Genomic DNA, 18,536 nt, shown 5'->3' with positions numbered 1-18,536 from the left:
TAGTGAGGGGCCAGTTGAACTCACGCCTTCTTCTTTCCATTGGGCCTGATCAGGGTGTTGACCTTCGCTGCGTCAATGTCACAGAGCTTCTTCACAGCCTGTTTGATGTGCTGCTTGCCGGCCTTGGCATCCACAATGAGCACGCGGGCCTCGCATCGCTGTCCCCGCCTCCCACTCAGGTGTTTCTCCACTGGCCTCCTTTCAGACCCGCAACTGCGTTCTGTCTCCAGAGCTCGCAGTCTGCTCTTATTTCCTCCAAAGACAGTGCCTTTCACACCTTTTTTTTTTTTCACAATAATACATTTAAAAAAAAAAAATCCTCACCCAAGGATATTTTTTTATTTATACTCAGGTAGAGTGTGGGGGGTGGGAGGGCTTGGGAGAAAGAGAGAGAGAAACATTGATGTGAGAGAGACATCATCTGATTGCCTCCCGCAGGACCCCAACCAGGGCTGGGGACTAAGCCACAACCGAGGTACATGCCTGTGACCAGAATCAAACCCGTGACTCTTTGGTCTATGGGCTGATGCTCCAACTGCTAAGCCAATAATGCATTTTATATCAAAACACATCAACCTATACATACAGGTAAAATTAGTTTTATATAATAATACTTCTGGCATTTCTATGCCTTTTATTTATTGAAAATGCTAGTCAAGGCCCAACTAAGCCGCAGTTTGAAAACACTTCTCCTCTGCTCTTTAAATGGCTGAATCTTTCTCTGACTTTCAACCTCAATATGAGCCACTCAGAGGAGGCCCCTCAGGCCACCTGATCTGAACCAGGCCTCTGATTTAGGTGACTTCTCATGTGAGTCTGGTTGCTTCCCTTCACAACATTTATCAGTTATAATTACATATTTCTCCTATGAGATTTGCTCATTGCCTAGCACACCACATCTCTGGCTTTGAAGGCAGGGACTTGGTCTGCTTTGTTCCCCATTGTATGTCTAGTGTCTGGTTCAGTGATTAGCATTAGAGTAGAATATACATAAATATTCACTGCCTGACTGACTGATGTTGAGATTTGGATTTTAAAGGAAATCTCTCCAAAAAGGAAGCAGGCAGAAAGAATATATGTACCCCCATGTTTGTAGCAGCACTACTTACAATAGCTAAGATCTGGAAACAGCCCAAATGTCCATCAGTAGACAAATGGATAAAAAAGCAGTGGTACATATACACAATGGAGTATTATGCAGCTGTAAGAAATAAAGATCTCTTATCCTTTGAGACAACATGGAGGGTCCTGGAAAGTGTCATCCTAAGTGAAACAAGCCAAACAGAGAAAGACAAATATCATATGATCTCACTTATTTGTGGAATATAATGAACATAACAGTCTGAGGAATGGGGTAGTCCCAGAGATGTGGAAGTGGGGTACAGACTGACAATCCCCAGAAGAGGGGGTGGTGGGGGAGAGATAAACCACAGAACTTATATGCATGTATGCATGAACAGTGGACATGGACAACAAAGCTGGGGACAGGGTGGGGAGGGAGGGGAAGGGGGAATCAGTGGGGGGAAAAGGAGAAACATCTGTAACAAAAATAAATTAATTAATTAAAAAAAAAAAAGGAAGCAGGGCTGCTTGGAGAGATGGCTGGTTCTAGGGCTGGGGCAGGAAATATACAAGTGGTGCCAGAAAGTAAGGACGTGCTCAGAAACCCAAGGGTGGGATGGCAAAGGGACACAAGAGCCAGCCTGGAAGAGCTTCCAATGTCCAAAGCTGAAACAATCCGAGCAACAAAATACATAATCTACTATCAGATTATTAACCAAAGCATTAAATAAATATCCATGAGAGTCCATACTGACATAAATACTGGCTTGTTTAAAAAATACATGGGGGGAGCGGAAGCGTGCTGGGCCCATAAAAAATACATGGGGGGAGGGATCAAGCAAAACAAGCCAAGCAGAGAAAGACAAGCATCACATGATCTCACTTATTTGTGGAATATAATGAACATAACAGTCTGAGGAATGGGATAGTCCCAGAGACGTGGAAGTGGGGTACAGACTGACAATCCCCAGAAGAGGGGGTGGTGGGGGAGAGATAAACCACAGAACTTATATGCATGTGTGCATGAACAATGGACATGGACAACAAAGCTGGGGACTGGGTGGGGAGGGAGAAATCAGTGGGGGGGGGGGGAGAAACATCTGTAACAAAAATAAATTAATTAAAACCATTTAAAAATAAATAAAAAATAGCATCCGGTAGTTACTGGACCACCGGCCATGGCCGCCGTGGGAGGCGCCTGGCTTCTGCGTGCCTCTTCCCTGGCCCTCGGTGGCGGGGGCCCGTCGGTGGCTGCTTCTCGCCAGAGCCTGTGCAGGAGCCGGAGGCCTCTCAGGAAGCCAGGGGACAGGCGGGGGTGCCCAGCCGGGCCTGGGTGGTGGCAACGTGGCCACTGAGCATGTCCGCTGTTGCAGCTCAGAAGATAAAATTACAGTCCACTTTCTAAACCGCGAAGGTGAAACACTAACAACCAAAGGAAAAGTCGGTGACTCTCTGCTAGATGTTGTGATTGAAAATAATCTAGATATTGATGGTTTGGGTGCCTGCGAGGGAACCTTGGCTTGCTCTACCTGCCACCTCATCTTTGAAAAGCACATATACGACAAGTTAGAAGCAATCACTGATGAGGAGAATGACATGCTTGATCTGGCATATGGGTTAACAGATAGATCCCGGTTGGGCTGCCAAGTCTGCTTGACAAAGTCTATGGACAAAATGACTATTCAAGCGCCCGATGCCATGGCTGATGCCAGACAGTCCACTGATGTGGGCAAGAACTCCTAAGATAGAATAAATAGGAATAATTTCACAAAATTTTACCTATTTTTATAATTGCTATTTCTTAATGTAATTAAATGAGAACATGGATTAATGGAAAAAAAATAAAATAAATAAAAATAAAAAATACATGGGGGCCCGGCTGGTGTGGCTCAGTGGTTGAGTGTTGACCCATGCACCAAGGGGTCATTGCTCCGGTTCCCTATTGGGGCACATGCCCAGGTTGTGGGCCCGATCCCCAGTAGGGGACATGAAGGAGGTGGCCAATCGATGTTATTTCTCATCGATGTTTCTATCTCTCTCTCCCTTTTCCTTCCTCTCTCTCTAAAGTTAATAAAGAAAAAAAAAGTACATGGGGGTGTGGAAGGAAAAGGGCCATATGCTGAACCTAACAAGAGGAGGTTTGTATGGTGGCCTTACAAACTCAAATACTAAAAGTAACCACATAGGATGGTCTGAAATGAAAACATTTTAGCTAAAACCAAGTCCTGGAAGGTAGCTGTGTCCTAGGCTGGAGTCCTCCTTGATAAAGGTGAATCTTTACCTTAACTGAGCCTGTCTACTATCTGTTGCATCCATGATAACATACCTTTGAAATGTCAGGCTAATTTCTTTTCCAGACCCTTCAGGACACAATCTCCAGCCAGAGCAGAGACGCAGAGCCCGTCATGGTTACTGTTACCATGTCAACTGTTAACTGTTCACTATCTTGTAGCCACCAATGTAAAAGAAGGATGTGTCTATTTGGTTTACTCTGTATTCCATCCCGGAGATTCCACACCCCACCTTTGCTTTCTCCTGCTCCCTAATCTATCACCAGTGAATTTTATGTAACTCCCTTCATGATTCTGATGTATAAAATAAGTGGTAAAACTGCCATTTTCTGGAGCATTTTTTCAGTCCTTTGAGATTTTGTTTCCCGGCAAGTGTCATCAGTTTGGCTCGAATACACTCATAAAAAGTCTCTATAGCTTTGAATATTTCTTATGTCTACAGGGGAGAAGAGATAAATGTTCCTTACAGAAGAATTTCAAATAATTTTTATAGAGACTACCCTCCAGGAGGTTAATTCTCTCCACTGCACCCCACCCCCTTGAGGAGAGGGTGGTAAGAGTGAGGAAGTAAGACGAGGCCCAGTTGGCTTTGGTAAGGCAGACTCAGATATTCCCCAGGGAACTCGTCTGTCTTTTCATTATATCCCTAGTACTAGAACTGTGCCTGGGTCACAGTAAATGTTCAGAAACGCGTGACAGACAAGTGACAGTATAAATGAACAAGATCCTACACTTATTGTCATAATTAGTTCATATTCATAGAGAAAAGAAAGCAAAGGGAAGCCAGACACTGTGAGCATGGTCACCTTGGGAAGCTTCACCAGGAAGCTACAGCTTCACACAGCAGTGTTCTTCCAAAGGGATTAACACCCCTCTCTTCCCCCATCCAGAACTGGATTGTTGCGGGGGAGAAGGGGGTGGTAGGCACATGCGCAATAGAAATCGGAGTGGCACAGGGGAGGTGCTGGCTTGTCAATCTAGCCTGGGGAACAATGAACTGGCTAGGAGGTGGACTCCATCAGAAACATACAAAATCTTGAAAAGTTAATTGGTTAGTTTGAAGAAGCTCCTGGTTAAAATCCACAAAGAGTTCCTTTGCACTTGCTTGCTTTTGTTCTTACTCTGTGACCCGCCCTCACCCGGGCACTCACCTGTTCTCTCTCCATAGCCATGTGGTCTTCAGCAGCCCCATGGCCCATGGCCGTGTGGACCCCACACGCAATGAACTGCAGCTGGAAACATAAGCTCAGCTAGCCAGATGCTGGACTGGACAGGACTTCTTCCATGGTGAGACAGAGATGGGACCTTGAAGGGAAACCCCCTTAAATGTACATCAATAAAGCTTTCCATGAAACCGCATCTTCCCATGGGGACCTCAGGAAATTATTTTCCTCGTGGTACCCCAAAAACCAGTGACACTACTAGAAGTCCACCTGAACTCCAGAACCACTGGGTCTCCCAGGTGCCTACTGGTGCATTTTTGTACATGGCAGTGACTATGTTTGGGTCATCAGGGGTCCCCTGAAAGGCATCCGCATGTCAGCACTGTCTTTGAATGGCCCTAATGTTCACCCACAGGTACTGAAATGCTTGGACGTAAGCTTAGCTCCTTGAAGAATTTCTTGATGTTGTTAATGGGTAGGTCTGCTGACAAGCAGGAGTGAACAGCATCTTCTCGCTCTATTCTACTGTCCCATTAAACCCAGCAGGGGCTACAGCACTGTGGGAATGGGGGCTTCAAGCTTTCCACATGATCTCAACAGGATCTCCAGAGTGTAAGGAGATAGGTTAGACTTGCAGCGGTTCTCAACCTGTGGGTCGCGACCTCTTTGGGGGTCGAACGACCCTTTCACAGGGGTTGCCTAAAACATAACAGTAGCAAAATTACAGTTATGAAGTAGCAACGAAAATAATTTTATGGTTGGGGGTCACCACAACATGAGGAACTGTATTAAAGGGTCGCAGCATTAGGAAGGTTGAGAACCACTGTGTTAGAGGATGCTGAATTTTCCTGCAGGCATCTACTGACATTCCTCCTTACTGGTCTTAAATGCTCAATATATTCACTTGTGAAGGGAACCAAAATTTTGCCACCCTGAAGCTGCCTTTTTGGGATAGTCATCTTAAGCTGTTTATCAAGAAACAAGACCCAGCATATAAAAAAGGTTCAATGTCGCTAATCATTAGAGAGACGCAAATTAAAACAACAATGAGGTATCACTTCACACCTGTCAGAATGGCTGCCATCAACAAATCATCAGCCCTGGCCAGTTTGGCTCAGCAGTTAGAGCATTGGCCTGCGGTCCGGAGAGACCCGGGTTCGGTTCCCGCTAAGGGCACGTACTTCGGTTGCAGTTTGTCCCCGGCCCTGGTTGGTCGTGCGGGTGGCAGCCACTTGATGTGTCCCTTCACATCGATGTTTCTCACTCTCTCTCCCTTCCTCTCTCTCCCTCCCACTCTATCTGTACAAAAAAAAATGGAAAAATATCCTCGGGTGAGGATAAAAAAAAAAAAAAAACAAAAAAAAAACAAATCATCAAACAACAAGTGCTGGTGAGGGTGTGGAGAAAAGGGGACTCTAGTACACTGCTGGTGGGAATGCAGACTGGTGCAGCCACTATGGAAAACACTATGGTGTTTCCTCAAAATGTTAAAAATTGAGCTCTGGCCAGTTTGGCTCAGTGGTTAGAGTGTTGGCCCACAGACCAGAGAGTCCCAGGTTTGGTTCCCGCCAAGGGCACGTACCTCGGTTGCAGTTTGTTCCCAGCCCTGGTTGGGGTCGTGTGGGTGGCAACCAGTTGATGTGTTTCTCTCATGTCAATGTTTCTCTCTCTCTTCCCCCTCTCTCCCTCCCACTCTGTCTGAAGATAAATGTAAAAATGTCCTCGGGTGAGGATAAAAAAAGAAAAAAAGTTAAAAATTGAACTGCCAGTTGACCCAGTGATCCCACTTCTAGGAATATATCCTAAGAAGCCTGAAACACCAATCAAAAAGAATATATGGCCCTGGCTGGTTTGGCTCAGTGGTTGGAGCATTGGCCTGTGGACCAGAGAGTCCCAGGTTTGGTTCCCACTATGAGGCAAAAAAAATTGTATATATATGTACCCCTATGTTTATAGCAGTACTATTTATAATAGCTAAGATCTGGGAAAATAGCCCAAGTGTCCATCAATAGATGAATGGATAAGAAAGCTGTGGTACATATACACAATGGAATACTATGCGACTGTAAGAAAGAAAGATATTGTATCCTTTGAGACAACATGGAGGGACTGGAGAGTATTATCCTAAGCAAAACAAGCTAATCAGAGAAAGACAAATATCACATAATCTCACTTATTTGTGGTATATAATGAACAAAACAAACTGATGAACAAAACAGACTCAGAGACATAGTAGTAGGGTACAGACTGACAAACCTCAGAAGGGGGTTAGGGGGGAGGGGAGGGAAGGGATAAAACAGAACTTACATGCAGGTATGCATAACCATGAACATGGACAACAATGCTGGGGATGGGTGTAGGGGCAGGATTGGGAGGAGGGGGTCAATGGAGGAAAAAGGAGAAAAATTTGTAACAAAAATAAATTAATTAAAAAAAAAAAGAAAAATTAAAAATAGATAATAATACAAAAAAAAAAAAAGAAACAAAACTCAGAACTTCTGACCCTGCCCACTTTCCTGCTCAAGAGATTCAGACAGAAAAACCTGTTTCAGGAAGATGATCTTATGATGTTCACCTGAGCCTACTTTGAATTAAGTGTAGAAAATGGGAGGATTCAGTCATGGGTCTGTTAGCTAGATACCCATGTCCCATTGTTCTGAGTCTACTACTGAGAAGGCAAGCCTTCTGCAGACAACCCCCTCAGGCAGTGCAGAGACCCCGCCCCTGGCTTTTGTAATCCCCTTACATCTGCCAACCGCCTAAACTACAGCGGAACTAGAAAGCTCCCAAATACCTGGAGGCTTATCATGTATAAAAGGCGACTGAAACCTGGGCTCGGGCTCAGCCTTTGGAGGTGACTCCGCTGGGCCAGCACTGGTGTGCAATGAACGGTCCTTTTCTAATCCTCCGAGTATGTGCACTCTGTCTTTTCCCGCTGACCAAATTGCTGCCACAAAACTAGCAAGAATTTTCCTGCCATGGATGTTCTGCTCTTCCTCAACTACCTGTAAACAGCCCATTCTCCCCTCTGAAATCGAAAACCCAGTCCTCTCCTTCTTTTCTCCTTTGTCCAAAATGTCATATATATCCAATGTTGCCTCACTGTCCTTGGAATTATCATACCTATGTGCATTTCCTATGCACATGTATTAAAACTTAATTTTCTCCTGTTAGTATGTCTGTTAATTTGGTTACTGGCCCATCGAGAATAACTTAGAAGGTGGAAGAGACAGTATTACTATTATTATTTTTTAGCACCCACACTTGCTTATAACCTTGTTTATGAAACAAATTCAAATTTCAGGAAAATCATACCCAATTATGTACCTATTAACAAAAATAGGGTAGACTATGTTAATATGTGCTATTAATATAAAATAATCTCCAAAATGTATAAAATGAAAACGGGACTTACACAACAGCATAAAGTATGTCACTATACTGTAGGTGGGATGTGTGCACATCACACAAGTGTTTCACATGCCTAGCTGCTCTCCAAAACATGCACAGGAACTGCACAGAGGGAGGTCTGTGATGGAGGCACAGGAGGAGACTTTCACTGCACACTCTTAGAGATTGGAAATTTGTACATTTACAACATATTTGAGACTAAAAAAAAAAAAAATCAAACCATCTTTTTAAAATGATTCCAGAGGAAGAAAATTCTTGGCTACAAGTTATAATACTCTCTTTTTCTGATTTTTGCTTGGAATAACTTCAAGCATTTTGCTTTCTGCAGGATCTATAACAGGTTGGGTGATAGGCAAATGATTCTACCGACAAGTCCTTGCTTTAAACAGCATCATCAAATGAGGCTCTACATGAAGTGACAAAAATACATGGATGGAATAAATATCACTTATATTACAATGTGGTTTCATTAAAAAGAATTACTTTGTTGTATGTAAACATTTAAAAATCATCTTTAGACTATCGATAATGAATCATACCAAAAAGGGTTTGTAGAAAAGATTTCTCAAGTCCTTTTAAATGAACACAAAATAGATCCCTCAAATAAATTACTGATCAACACTATAAATATTTCATCAAGATCACATTCTGCTTTTAAGTAATTTCTGTTTTCTTACATTCCAAAGCAATATGGTTTCAAATTCCAAGGATAACTCCTTAGTTCTGAGGGAATTAATGTTTGAGATACACATATTTTGAATTATTTCAAATTAGATTGCATTTGCGAGAAGATATATTCAATCACGTTTCAGCTAACTTCAGGAGAAAAGATGCTCAATTTTTCTTGCATAGATTCACTACAAGGTTATGCCAAATGTAAAAATTTATACCCAGCTGCCATTAAAAACCAAAAAAAAAAAAAAAAAGTGTCACAGAAGCAAGGGTGGAAAACCTAAGACCAGCAGCAACAGCATCCTCTGGATGTTTATTGGAAATGCAGCATTTCAGGCCTTGTCCACCTACTCATGACAATCTGCATTGAAGCAACAGTCCAGGTGGTGATTCTTATGCCTGTTAAAAGTTCGAGAAGTTCTGGGCTAAGAAACCTTAATTATGTTCAAATTTAGGATATACTGCTTAATGACCACTGTGTATAATCTTTAGTAACAAAAACAATGTGACTTATATTTTTGAGACCAACCAGAGTCACACTTATCAGAAATGACCACAATAATCCTTGTCCCCACCCTGCTCCTCTTGTGAAACATCCTTCCTCTTTTCTGAATCCATCCCCTCTCCGTCTTCCCAGATCATCTATTACCCCTTCCCTCAGGACGATCGGATCTCTTTTTCCACTGGCTCCCCCCTTTCACCAATGAACACACAGAGGTCTCCTTTATGCATCCAACAAGCATGTACACACATCTTCTCTCCGCCATGCTGGCGGCTCCACTTCTCTCTCTCTTGCTCTTTTTTCCATTGCTAAATTTCTCAAGAGTAGTCTGCATGCAACCTGACAGCTATTGACCCAAATCAGTTCTCTTGAAAGCCCAAGTGTCTAACTGCCAGATCCAAAGGCTGGGTCTCTGTTTCCCCCTAGATCCCTCCGCAGTTCATGAATTCTCTCTTCAGCACCCTCGTCTGTGGCGCAGGCTCTTCCTCTTTTGCCCCCACGCACACATTCCCCTCAGCCTAGCCCAAGGTCTTCTCTTCCTACTGTGGGGCTAAACAGAAAATGAATACCTTTCCTCCTACCTTATCTTTATGGCTGGGCTAATAATCCAATTAACAGAGGCAGATTAACAGGAGAAGATAAAAATTTTAATACGTCCCTGGCCAGTTTGGCTCAGCAGTTGAGTGTCAGCCTGTGGACCAGAGAGTCCTGGGTTTGGTAGAAAGAAAGGAAAGAAAGGAAAGGGAGGGAGGGAGGGAGGGAGGGAGGGAGGGAGGGAGGGAGGGAGGGAGGAAGGAAGGAAGGAAGGAAGGAAGGAAGGAAGGAAGGAGCAAAAATTTTAATACATGTGCATGGGTAATTCACATAACCATGAAAATTCCAGACTATGAGGCAACATTGGGTGTATCTGACATTTTTAGACAAAGAAGAAGGGGGAGGGGACAGGGTATTTGATTTCAGAAGTGAGAATGGGTGATTTACTGGTAGATGAGGAAGAGTGGAAGAAAAATTCTTGCTAAGCAACTCAGAAACAATGGGTATCTAGCTAACAGGCCCCTGCTTGAAGCCCTCTTATTTACCATACTTAATTCAAATTAGGCTAAGGCAGTATTCTAAAATCTCCATCCTGGAGCAGGTTTTTCTGTCAGAGTCTCCTGGGCAGGAAAGCGGGAGAGTCAAAGTTTCTTTCTGAGTCTAAAAGCAGTATCCCAGAAAGGCAGCGCTGGGGTGGCAAAACTGGTTCCCTTCACTGCTCTACACTTCTGCTGTGTATTCTCTCCCCTCTTCCACCCACTCCTGCTTCAAAGGTCACCTCCATGCAGTAAATTACCAGACAGTATCTTCAGCACTGGTGATATTGTTGTAATTAGCTAGTGACTAATGAAAGGAAAGGAGGAAGGGAAAGGCAGACATCACAGGCACGCCATTCGAGCAGCTTCACTGGGAACCACCGGCCCATTCCCAACAGATCACTGTGGGAAGGGATCTAACAAAGGGGAGATAGATGCATAGGCAGTGAAGTTGGGGTGACTAGGGGAGGCACCTGTCAATCAAACCTGGGAACAGTGATCATTGGCCAGAGAAGGGGTGCAGCCAATGCAAGCCCACAAAAGTTTGGGGATACATACTTTCCTGAAGAAAGGAATTTAATCTCTTGGCTCTCTTGTGGCTCTGGGCTCTCTTGCATTTGCCCATATGTCCCACGGCCATGCAGACCCCAGATGCAATGGACTGATGGGCTGCAGCAGCAAACACAAACTAAACTAGCCTGATGCTGGATTGGACTATGCCCTAACATGGAACGAAAACTTTGGACAACAGCTCTGATTCTAGCTCTGCTGAAGCTGAAACTACATTTCTTCCTTGGTGGGACAAGGGGAAATGGGACCTTGAAATCTCAAGGGTGTAATTCCCCAGAAATAAAGCTTTCTACAAACCTCCTCCTCCCGTGGGGCCTTCCAGTGGTGCCCCCAGGACCTCTCCCCACTGATAACACTAGCCTCTCTAGAATTCCAGTGGTCTTGTATTATTTTTATTTAATATTTAATGAGAGCCTATAGCATGCCATTGCACTATATTTGGCATTGGTGAGTAAAGCAGACCAGACCCATCCCTAACCTTATGGAACTGAACGCCTACCAGGTAACAGATGCTAGTGAGATAGATACTATGGACAAGGCCAGAGTGAACTAGGGACAGGTAGAACTGAATCTAGTTCAGGAAGTAGGATTTCCAGATAGAATACAAGACATCCAGTTAAAGTTACATTTCATATATACAATACATTCTTTTTTGTATAACTATGCCCCAAATATTGTATGGGATATACTTATACTAAAAAGGAATCATCTTATTTATCTGAAATTCTGTTTAACTGGGAGTCTTGCATTTTTAGTTGCTACATCTGGCAACCCCACCAGGAAGGGACTGGTCAGTAGAAGAGGCAAGTCCCAAGAAACAGAAAGGATGCATAGGTATTAGCAAACAGAAGGGGGAGGTAGGAGTGGAAAGACATTACAGGAGACATAAAAGTAGAGGCAAGAATGTATACTGAGAATGTCATGCTTTTGAGAATCTGAAGGAGGTACTGTTCAGTTGGATCATAAAAAAAAAGGAAGAGTATTGGGAAATAAATCTGGGGGGGGGGTCAGACCTTGCAAAGTTTGTATTATGATAAGGATTGTATTATGATCAAGTTTGTATTATGATTTGGAGTACCCTGAAGCCAATTGGAAGCCATTCACTGATTCCAAGTAGAGGAAAAAATGGACCTCAAATGATGCTGGTACCAATTTCAATGTGGAGGGGTGACTGCACACACCACCAACAAGCAGTTCTTTGGAGGTCAAAAGACTGCAACCCCCCACCCAGCCCACTGTAAGCCCGGATTGTTGCCTGTGCTTCTGATTGACTAGTTACAGAATGGGAGCTCCCATGACCCATTTTCTCCTTGGGTTTAATTAATTTGTTAGAGCAGGGGCATCCTCTCACCCATCTCCATGAAATTGCTCACCCAGAAACTTTCTGAACCCCATCCTTTTGGGGTTTTACTGAGGCTTCAATTGAGGCATGACCAATTAAATCATTGGCCATTCTTGATTGATTCAACCTCCAGCCCCTCTCCTCTCCCCAGAAGTTGGGGTGGGGGGACCAAAAGTTCCAACCCTCTAATCACATGGCTGGTTCTCCAGGCAACCAGCCCCAATCCTTAGGTGCTTTCCAAAAGTCACCCCATTCACATAACAAAAGACACGTTGATTGCTCCATCACAAGAAAATTCCAAGGGTTTTAGGAGCTCTGTGCCGGGAAAGAGGGTGAAGATACATATTTCTTATTATAAAGCACGATATCACAGGATCCGAGCTTAAGTTTTAAACGATCTTTCTGGCTGCCAGATGGAGAAGGAACTGAAGGGGCAGGAGTGTAAGTAGGAGCTCCATTTCTGAGGCTACTGTGATAAAGCGAGAGATGTGAGTCTCCCAGACTCAGCCTGTTTTAAACCTTCGTACGTGCAGCATGACACTCTCATCATCTCAAAAGGTTGCTCTGAACATATGATCTAACTACTACAAATATTCAGTGGCTCTTACTGCACACCAAACAAGATCTCATCTCCTTAGCCTGGTACTCAAGGCTTTCAAAAATCTTGTCAGAACAAAATCTATTCTTCTTGCATTATCTTTTCCCTTTCTCCTGCAGTGACTTAAGTTCCAGCTGAACTAGTCAAACCTTTGAGCTTTTATTCATACGGCTCTACCTGGCTCACTGTCACTCACTTTCCTTCCCTCTTTTCTCAGTTTTTAAAATTTCCCTTTGTTCAAGCTCCAGTTCAAAAGCCTCTTCAAAGATGCTTTTCCAAGCCTACTCAGTAGTTAATACAAACATATGCATTCAACAAGCATTTAATAAGATCCCGTGATGTGTCAGGCACTGTTAGAAGTATAGGGATAAAGAGAAGAATGTCTCTGTTCTCTCATGGAGCTTACATTCTATTAAGACTGCAGGACAGGGTAAGAGTGTGCCCTGAGCTCATTCTGTCTGGATTTAAATCCCGGCTCTATCATTCACCTTACGATGCTAGTAAAGCTACTTAATTGTCCTATGCCTCAGTTTCCCCATGAGGATATCAGTATCTATCTCATATAGCTCTGAAATTAAATGAGTGTAAGACAGCATAGGGGCTTGGACATAGGAATGAAAAAATACCGGGTGGGCAGAAAGCCAATTAAGACCAGATGGCCAGAAGGAATATGGATAAGCTGACTGCAAGAATGCCACCGACCCTCCACTCCCTCCTCAAAAAAAATTCAGAAATTGATCTCCCTTCTAACTGCTTCCTTTTCCTACCCTGACATGGAAAATTCTAAAATCCCATCTTTTTGTACAAGCCCTATTTGTCACCAGCTTATAAAAACAGCCAAGCAGAGGCAGCCTTCAGTCAGGTCAAAGGACATTCCTTTGTGCTCTCTCCCTTGTGCTTGAGAATAAGCTTAATAAAATCTGTCTGGAAATTTTTCTGGGTTTTCCTCTCAATTTCTATCTTGGGAACCTAAGAACCCCAACACTGGTAAAATTTTGGGGCACCCCTGATGGGACACACAGAAGTCTATTAAGTAACCATCAGGTTGCAATTTCCCCATTTCCCCATACTCCACTAACCAGGTCCAACCCCAGCTTAGGAAGTGGCTTCTAGATAGTTGTTTAAATGTCTCTAATGATCAACCAGATGGTGGATTACTCTGCTTACCTCCAGGAGTGATGTTCCTGGGAACCTTTGAAAAGGAGGAGGGGACAGCCTTACAATATCTCAACTGCACTAAAATTATGGTGGTCTGGATGGTAGGATATGTAGAACCTGAAAAGAACATTCTTCAATCAAGCCTTTACAAATGGAATCCAGCTTTTAAAGCATCACTGCAGGAAAAGAGGAACTGGATTAAAAGTAACAGGGATAGTTGCTCTGCTTGGCTTGCTTCTCGGGCTGGCGGGGAAGACTGAGCTATGATACTGCAACTGCCCACAACTGTACTACTGCTCTTGAAACAGCAGCTGAGAGGACTGGACACAATTTCCAGCTCCTCCAAAAGCCCTTAGACTCCCTCGCCAAATTTGTACAAGATAACCGAGTAGTCCTAGATTATTTATTGGCTGAACAGAGAGGGGTTTGTATTATAGCAAATACTTCCTCCTGTATATATGTAAATACCAATGGACAGATTGAAGAAAGAACAAAGAAGATTCAAAACCAGGTGAAATGGCTACACAATCTTAATAATCGCACTGCTCAAACTATATGGAACTCCATTAAGGGGTACCTACTAAATATCATTTGGCTCCTTCCACCTGGAACCCAGGTCACCATCTTATTTTTTATGATTTTTTGGGCCCTTGCCTCTTTAACATTCTTGTAACATTTGTTTCTTTCAGATTGTGGCAATTCTATGTCAAGTTGATGGTCATGCAAGGCTTCCAGCCTCTACTGGACAAAGACGACCCATGCCCTTACCTCTTTCTAGATCAGATGAGAAAATTTTATTTCTCCCAAGTATAGGGACAACACTCTTGTTCTGCAGGAAGTAGTTACAGAAGAAGAGACCTCCAACTCTAATCCCTTAAGAATGAGAATAAAATCTCTCTGGGGGAAATAAGACAGTATAGGGGCTTGGGTCTGGGAATGGAAAAATACTGGGTGGCCAGAAAGCCAAGTTAAGACCAGGTGGCTAGAAGGAACACTGAATAAGCTGACTGCAAGAATGTCACCACTCCTCCACACCCTGCTCAAAAAAATTGCAGAATTTTATCTTCCTTCTGCTTATTTTTCTTATCCTGACATAAGAAATTCCACAAGCCCTCCTTTTCCCAAAGGCCCGTCTTTCCTTGCAAGCCCACTTTGTCTGCAGCTTATAAAAGCAGACAAGCAGAGCCCGTTCCCAAGCCAGTTGAGAGACCTTTCTTATCTTTGTGCCGTCTCCCTTGTGTTCTGACATAAGCTTAATGAAATCTCCCTGGGGTTCCCTCTCAATTTCTATCTTGGGAAACCCAAGAACCCCAATGCCTAAAGCAAGTTAATATTTGAAACCATTTAGAGCAGTGCCTGGGACATTGTAAACATCCAATAACTGTTCATTATAGTGCAGAATCCCAGGAGAGATAATGATCTTGGCATATTTGAGGGACAGTATGAGCAAGGAGGCTAGTGTAGACATAATAAAACAGCAAAAGCAGAGAGTGATGCAGTCAGAAGTAGGAACCAGATGGAACAGAAACTGGGATTTTAGATCTACCTTGGGTGGGCTGGAAAGACACTGGAAAGTTGTGATCAAAGGACTGCCATGGTGCCAGTCATGCTTTAAGAACACTATACTTTGAAGCATGAAGGAGAACAAACATGGAAGCAGAGAGACCAGATGAGAGGCCACTATTATTGTTCGGGTGAGATCATGGTTGCTTAGTCTTAGAAGTAAATATATTCAGGATATATTTTAAGAGAGAATCACTAGGATTTGCTGTTGTGAAGAGAGGAATTAAAAATAATCAGGTTAGAAATAAACAGTAGATTTTGGGGCTAGGTAGCATTTGAGATAGGAAAGAGTGGGAGAGGTGTGGTTTTGAATGGAAAGCCAAGTTCTGTTTTAACCAAATAAAATCTGAACTATTAGACATCTAGAATGGATGTCAAGCAGGTAGTTGGGTATAAGTCTGGAGCTCAGGAGAGAAGTTAGTATTGAAGGTAACATACAAATTGTGTTAAAAGACATGGATGAGCACCCATATTGAGTGTAGTTAGAGAAAAGGATCAAAGTCTGAGCCCTGGGACAGTTCAACATTTACCAGTCAACAAGAGAACAATTAACGAAAACTAAGAGGCTGAGGTAGGAGGAAAACCAGAGGGTGTGGTCTCTTGTGATGAAAGTGTTTCATGAATGAAGGTGTAATCAACTGTCAAATGCTTCTGAGAGGTCAAGCCAGATACCACTTAGCTCAAAGTAATCATTCACTTAGCTCTATTTTCTCTTAGTGCTTTATTTGTACCTTTCTCATTTCAACTATTATATTATATAGTTATTTTTGTCTTTCTTCTTATAGAGGGTCCTCAAGATCAGAGAACATGTGTTGTTCCTCTCAGAACATCTACTACCCTCTTTGCTCAATAAATGTTTGAATAGGTGAATCATGTAGAATGCTATAAAATCTGGAAGAATATGCCTAACACAGAATTAGTAATTAGAGCCAGTTTGACTGAGATGTCCTAAATGTTTTCCTTGAATACTAACATGTGGGCTTTGTTCTGCCTAGAATGAAAGATATCTACCATACATCTCAGACTGCTGCTCATCACAATCTACCTGGTGTTTCTGTTGTTTTACTCTGTTTCATGCATGATGTAGTGCAAAATAGCTTTTTACCTGATTTCCATACACATATACCTTCAGAGGTCATCAGTAACTTTCTGTCACACTTGAATAGTAGCATCACTGTGGTATATCAGGCTAAATATTTCATATTACATGGTAATTAATTTCAAAACCATGACAAAAGGAGCTATAGAAATATAGGTACTAGGAATGACCAAATTCCTAAGGGAGGTGTGGTTGAGATGCCCTGCCCAGGAAAAGGGCATGCCATTTTTCCCTGGGCCTGCACAAAATGGATCGGATACAATTATTAGGTCAGAGTTACTGCTCTGGAAAAGAAAGCTAAAAACCATCAGTTTTGAGCAACAAGAGTATCAGTATCCAAGTTGTAGACGTAAGCTTTCAACAACATAATTTGTTATTTGGAAAATGTGCACTGGACAACAGAAAAAGACAAAGTAATCACATCCAAAACAAGTACAGCATCTGCCTAGAGATCAGAAACACCTGCCACATGTGCCACAAAAAACCACCCATCTGTGAAGCCAGCCTCTCTCGGCTGGGCCTTGGGCACTTCGCCGGGGGCTCCTGGGGCTTCTTTTCCTAGAATGCCACATTCAGCTTCAGGGCTGTCCAGGCTAGTTCACTTATGGTGGCTCCCTGAGAACAATTACTCATCTTTGATTCCTATTGACTCTCATACCTAAGGACTGAGAAGGGGTTTTCTCCTCTCCACTGACCACTTAACTTAGTTTTTATATTCGGATAGATGTTTTGTAGGAACTTATGGTTCCCAGTCCTTTTACTAAATCTTACGCAGCATGTGTCCTAACTACAGCACAGTTCAACAGCCAGACCATCCTCCCAACACTGGCATTATGAGCTCTGCCACTGCATCCCCTGCAGGTAGCTTGACGTTGGATTAGATACTCACTCACTATGCACTTGGCGAATGAATTTCAGGGGTGACACAGAAAATAGGACAGAACTGGAGGATGGAATGAATGGGCTGGAGATATATATATATTTTTTGGAGTCAGAAGCTTGAGAGCTTCTTTCAAATAGTTGTCAGAAAAGTTGGGATTAAACCTTATGCTATACATTCCAGGTCATTAGGATCTAGTGATTTAATGCAGCATTTCCCAAACTACACTTCAATATGATGCGGTACTGGGGGGGGGTGGGGGATTCCTATAATCAAGAAAGCTTACTGGGTCAAATGTTTCAGTTTACTTTAAAACTTCTCAAAGCCTTTACTATGTCAATGAGCTTTGGACTCTAAGAGGGAGATATATTGCATAGCTTTTTCCAAATTTTTATTCAGGAAATATTTTGGACAGTCCACTATGTTCTGGGCACAGTGCTAGGTCATGGGAATACAATACTGAGTCACACAGATCTCCTCTCCGCTCTTACGGAGTTTACGCTCAGTGTGAGAAACAAATACCACACAAATATTTATTATAAATACAGTAAATGATATACAGGAAAAGTTCATCAGCATTATCTAAATAATAATGCGAAACAGATACCTCCTCCACTTAATATAAAAGATTGAAACCCAAATATTCCTCTTAAAGCTTTTCACGCGCATGGCTCTAATAGTCTGCCTTCATCTGAATCACCTTGCTCACAGGCTAAAATATTTCCGTTGCTAAAAATGCATTACATTTTCAGAAGCAAAGTCTAGAGGCAAAAGCAAGACAAACCACTCATTTATGAAAAGATCAGAATTAATAAATACCTCCAGATGCTTGATGAGAATAGCCCCAACTTTAGGAGTTGCTTAAATTAGAGTGCTGTTGAAACATAAAATATGTACTGCGGTCTATGCTGCAACTAAAATGAATGTGGACTGACGCAAGGATCCAATCCACAGTGGTTCCTACTGAAAGTAGCAGGTTTGAGTAAGCAAGTCCTCATCAGTAATGCAAACCGGAACCAACAGTCCTTGGTATATTGATTTCTAAATGACAAAGTTCTTATTTTTATAGATGGTATGTTTAACAGAAAAATACAACAATTTTAATGTGTCATTGAATACTCGAGTTTTTCTTCTTTTTATGAACATTTGCAAAGC

General features: G+C 42.7%; 1 protein-coding gene across 1 annotated transcript; it reads left to right on the top strand.

Moving 5' to 3' along the window:
- The first annotated feature begins 2,240 nt into the window (after window positions 1-2,240).
- LOC118621995 (adrenodoxin-like) lies at window positions 2,241-2,805 on the top strand. Its single transcript, XM_036249446.1, is given in 2 exon segments — window positions 2,241-2,297; window positions 2,299-2,805. Coding segments are annotated over 2 exon segments (564 nt in total).
- The last annotated feature ends 15,731 nt before the right edge of the window (window positions 2,806-18,536 follow it).

The sequence above is a fragment of the Molossus molossus genome, unplaced genomic scaffold, assembly GCF_014108415.1.
Source record: "Molossus molossus isolate mMolMol1 unplaced genomic scaffold, mMolMol1.p scaffold_m16_p_8, whole genome shotgun sequence".
NCBI classification, from domain to species: Eukaryota; Metazoa; Chordata; class Mammalia; order Chiroptera; family Molossidae; genus Molossus; species Molossus molossus.
This window is presented reverse-complemented; position numbering and strand designations above follow the sequence as displayed.